The 4,111-nt window shown below is 38.1% G+C and overlaps 1 protein-coding gene across 3 annotated transcripts in view; it reads right to left on the minus strand.

Annotated features, from left to right (window-relative positions):
- The window catches only part of CCDC15 (coiled-coil domain containing 15), a 64,801-nt gene that overhangs the window by 28,675 nt on the left and 32,015 nt on the right, over positions 1-4,111 (minus strand). For all 3 annotated transcript variants that reach the window (XM_055091464.1, XM_024131358.3, XM_024131357.3), the window contains one exon: positions 3,043-3,146. In XM_055091464.1, the coding sequence (XP_054947439.1) occupies positions 3,043-3,146 (104 nt within the window). The remainder of the gene's footprint in view (positions 1-3,042; positions 3,147-4,111) is intronic.

The raw sequence follows: 4,111 nt of genomic DNA on the forward strand, positions 1-4,111 counted from the left end.
AACGGGAGAGGCCACAACAGTGAGAGGCCCGCGTACCAAAAAAAAAAAAAAAAAAAAAAAGAATAGACAAATAGGTCAATGGCACAGAACAGAGAGCCCAGAAATAGACCCTCACAAATACACTTAACTGATCTTTGACAAAGGGGCAAAGGCAATATAATGAGGCAAAGATAGTCTTTTCAACAAATGGTATAGGAACAACTGAATATCTGTGTGAAAGAAAAAGGAATACAGACACAGACCTTATACCCCTTACAAAAGTTAACTCAAAATGTATCATAAAGCTAAATGTAAAACACAAAACTACAAAATTCCTAGAAGATAACACAAAAGAAAATATAGGTGACTTTGGGTACGGCAATGACTTTTTAGATATAATATCAAAGGCATGATCTATGAAAAAAATAATTATAAGCTGGATTTCATTAAAATTAAAAACAACTCCTCTCCAAAAGACAATGCCATGAGAATGAGAATTCAAGCCACAGACTAGGAGGAATTATTTGCAAAAGACACATCTGATAAAGTATTATTATCCAAAATATACAAAGAACCCTTAAAACTCAAGAATAAGAAAACATATAGCCCAATTTAAAAATGGGCCAAAGACCTGAACAGACACTTCACCAAAGATGATATACAGATGGCTAGTAAGCATATGAAAAGATGCTCCTCATCATATGTCATCAGGGAAATGCAATTTAAAACAACGAGATAACACACACTCCTATTACAATGGCCAAAATCCAAAACGCCAACAGCATCAAATGCTGACAAGGATGTGGAGCAACAGGAACTCTCATTCATTGCTGATGGATTGCAAAGTGGTACAGTCATTTTGGAAGCAAGTTTGATAGTTTCTTAGAAAAGTGAACATCCACTTACCATACAATCCAGCAAATGTACTCCTCAATATTTACCCAAAGGAGTTGAAAATTTATGCCCACACAAAACCTGCACATGGATGCTTATAGTAGCTTTATGTGTAACTGCCAAATCTTGGAAGAAACCAAGATATCCTTCAGTAGGTGCATGGATAAATAAACTGTAGTACATCCAGATTTTAGAATATTATTAAGCAGTAAAAAGAAATGAATTATCAAGCCATGAAAAAGAATTTGAGGAATCTTAAATGCATAATACTAAGGGGAAAAAATCAGTCTGAACAGGCTACATACCGTATGATTCCAGCTATATGATATTTTGAAAATATTGGGTTGGCCAAAAAGTGCCTTCGGTTTTTAAGTAAAAATAAAAGACACATTTTTTCATTTTCACCAAGAAGTTTATTGAACAACGTATTCACCCTTTTGTTCCACTACCTTCTGCCATTTTTCAGGCAACTTCATAATTCCATCTTCCCAAAACTTTTTACCTTTTTGAGCAAAGAACTGTTCCAGGTGCCTTTTACAGCTTCCAGGGAATTGAAATTTTTTCCATTAAGAGAAGTTTATAAAGACCAAAATAAATGGAAATCTGAAGGTGCAGTGTCTGGTGAATGTGGCAGGTGAATCAGAAGTTCCCAGCCAAGCTGTAATAGTTTTTGCCTTGTCATCAAAGAAACATGAGGTCTTGCATTATCCTGATGGAAGATTATGCGTTTTCTGTTGACTAATTCTGGATGCTTTTCATTGAGTGCTGCTTTCAGTTGGTCTAACTGGGAGCAGTACTTGTTGGAATTAATCGTTTGGTTTTCCAGAAGGAGCTCATAATAGAGGACTCCTTTCCAATCCCACCACATATACAACATCACCTTCTTTGGATGAAGACTGGCCTTTGGTGTGGTTGGTAGCGGTTCATTTCGCTTGCCCCACGATCTCTTCCATTCCACATTAGTGTACAGTATCTACTTTTTATCGCCCCTCACAATTTGTTTTCAAAACGGAATGTTTTCATTACGTTTAAGTAGAGAATTGCATGCAGAAATACGGTCAAGAAGGTTTTCTTCACTTAACTTATGTGGAACCCAAACATCAAAGCGATTAACATAACGAAGCTGGTGCAAATGATTTTCAGCGCTTGATTTGGATATTTTGAGAATGTCGGCTATCTCCCGCGTGGTATAATGTTGATTATTCTCAATTAATGTCTTGATTTGATCGCTATCAACTTCAACTGGTCTACCTGACCGTGGAGCATCATCCAGTGAGAAATCTCCAGCACAAAACTTTGCAGACCACTTTTGACATGTTCGATCAGTCACAGCACCTTCTCTATATACTGCACAAATCTTTTTTTGCATTTCGGTTGCGTATTTACCTTTCTTGAAATAATAAAGCATAATATGCCAAAAATGTTGGGTTTTTTCTTCCATCTTCAATATTAAAATGGCTACACAAAAATTCACCAATTTTGATAAGTCTTTTTTTAAATGCATGCTGATATGACAGCTGTCACATACAATCTAACAAACTTGTTTTGAATGAAGTTAAAGACAACTAAGTGCTACTAGAGCCATCTTACAGAAAAACCAAACGAACCTTTTGGCCAGCCCAATAGCAAAACAATGGAGCCAGTAACAAGATCAGTGGTTGCCATAGGCTGGGGGAAGGGAGAGATGAATACACAGAGCACAGACCATGTTTAGGGTAATAAAACTATTCTGTATGATACTACATTTGTAGATACATGTCATTATACATTTGTCAAAACCTATAATAATGTACAACACTGAGAGTGAAGCCTAATGTAAAATATAGATTATGATATGTCAATGTAGGTTTATGAGTTGTAACAAATGTATCACTGTGGTACAGGATATTGACAGTGGAGGAAGCAGTCCATGTGTAGGGGCAGGGAGTAAATGGGAACTTTCTGTACTTTCGGCTTAATTTTGCTATGAACCTAAAACTATTCCCAGAAAAAAAGTCTATTAAAAAAACATAGCTCTTAACCATCTTTTAATACTACGACCCAGATCAAAATAGTTGTTTCCACTACGGATAAGAAGGTAAAACCACTGCTTGATTATTTCTAAAACCTAGCTTCCAAAATCATCTTAACTGGTAATTTAAGGCTCACAATGAGGATCAAAGAACTTACTTTTCAATTTTCTTCCTTTGTTCTTTTTGCCTTTGTTGTTCTTTCACTTGTTCTCTTTCAATATCCATGAAAAGTCGTCTATATCTCAGGTACTGCTTTTGACGCTAAAGAAAAGAACTTAAAATTGTTAAGATTCCGCTCTCAGAGGACTTTCCAAGAAAGGAAAATATCCTTGTGCCATAGACAAGAAAACTATATGATACAAAAGTCACAGGGGATTAAGTCCTTAATTTCCTTCTATTTATGGTGACTCAGGATAATATCACATATAGCAAGAGATTTATATTTTCAAGCACATAGCTATTAGATGTAACAGACAAATCAGAGAAAGAAGTACTAATTTAGGGCTTCCCTGGTGGCGCAGTGGTTGAGAATCCGCCTGCCGATGCAGGGGACACGGGTTCGTGCCCCGGTCCAGGAAGATCCCACATGCCGCGGAGTGGCTAGGCCCGTGAGCCATGGCCGCTGAGCCTGCGCGTCCAGAGCCTGTGCTCTGCAACGGGCGAGGCCACAACAGTGAGAGGCCCGCGTACCGCAAAAAAAAAAAAAAAAAAAAAAAAAAGAAGTACTAATTTAGTTTGCACTTAGCATGGTCATTTGTCAATAGCCCTTGAGGAAATGATTATATTTAATATGATAAGATACATACTATATTTACTCTGTGTTCCCAAGTAGTAAGTACCACAGAAGCAGAGCCAAAGAAAGAATGTAAGAGGTATTTTACAACAGAACAACATCACTTCAACTTTTCAAAATTAAAACTACACTACAAAAGCACACTCTAAGCCTAGCCTAATACGGTGGGGAGGAGGGAGGGAAGAGTGAGGAATATCAGAGCATCATACTTTTAAAGGGAACAAGTATAATAAAAGCAAATGCTGGGGCTTCCCTGGTGGCACAGTGGTTAAGAATCTGCCTGCCAATGCAGGGTACATGGGTTCGAGCCCTGGTCCGGGAAGATCCCACATGCCGCGGAGCAACTAAGCCTGTGCGCCACAACTACTGAGCCTGCGCTCTAGAGCCCGTGAGCCACAACTACTGAGCCCGTGCGCCACAACTACTGAAGCCC

This window comes from Physeter macrocephalus, chromosome 16 (genome assembly GCF_002837175.3).
Source record: "Physeter macrocephalus isolate SW-GA chromosome 16, ASM283717v5, whole genome shotgun sequence".
Taxonomy (NCBI): domain Eukaryota; kingdom Metazoa; phylum Chordata; class Mammalia; order Artiodactyla; family Physeteridae; genus Physeter; species Physeter macrocephalus.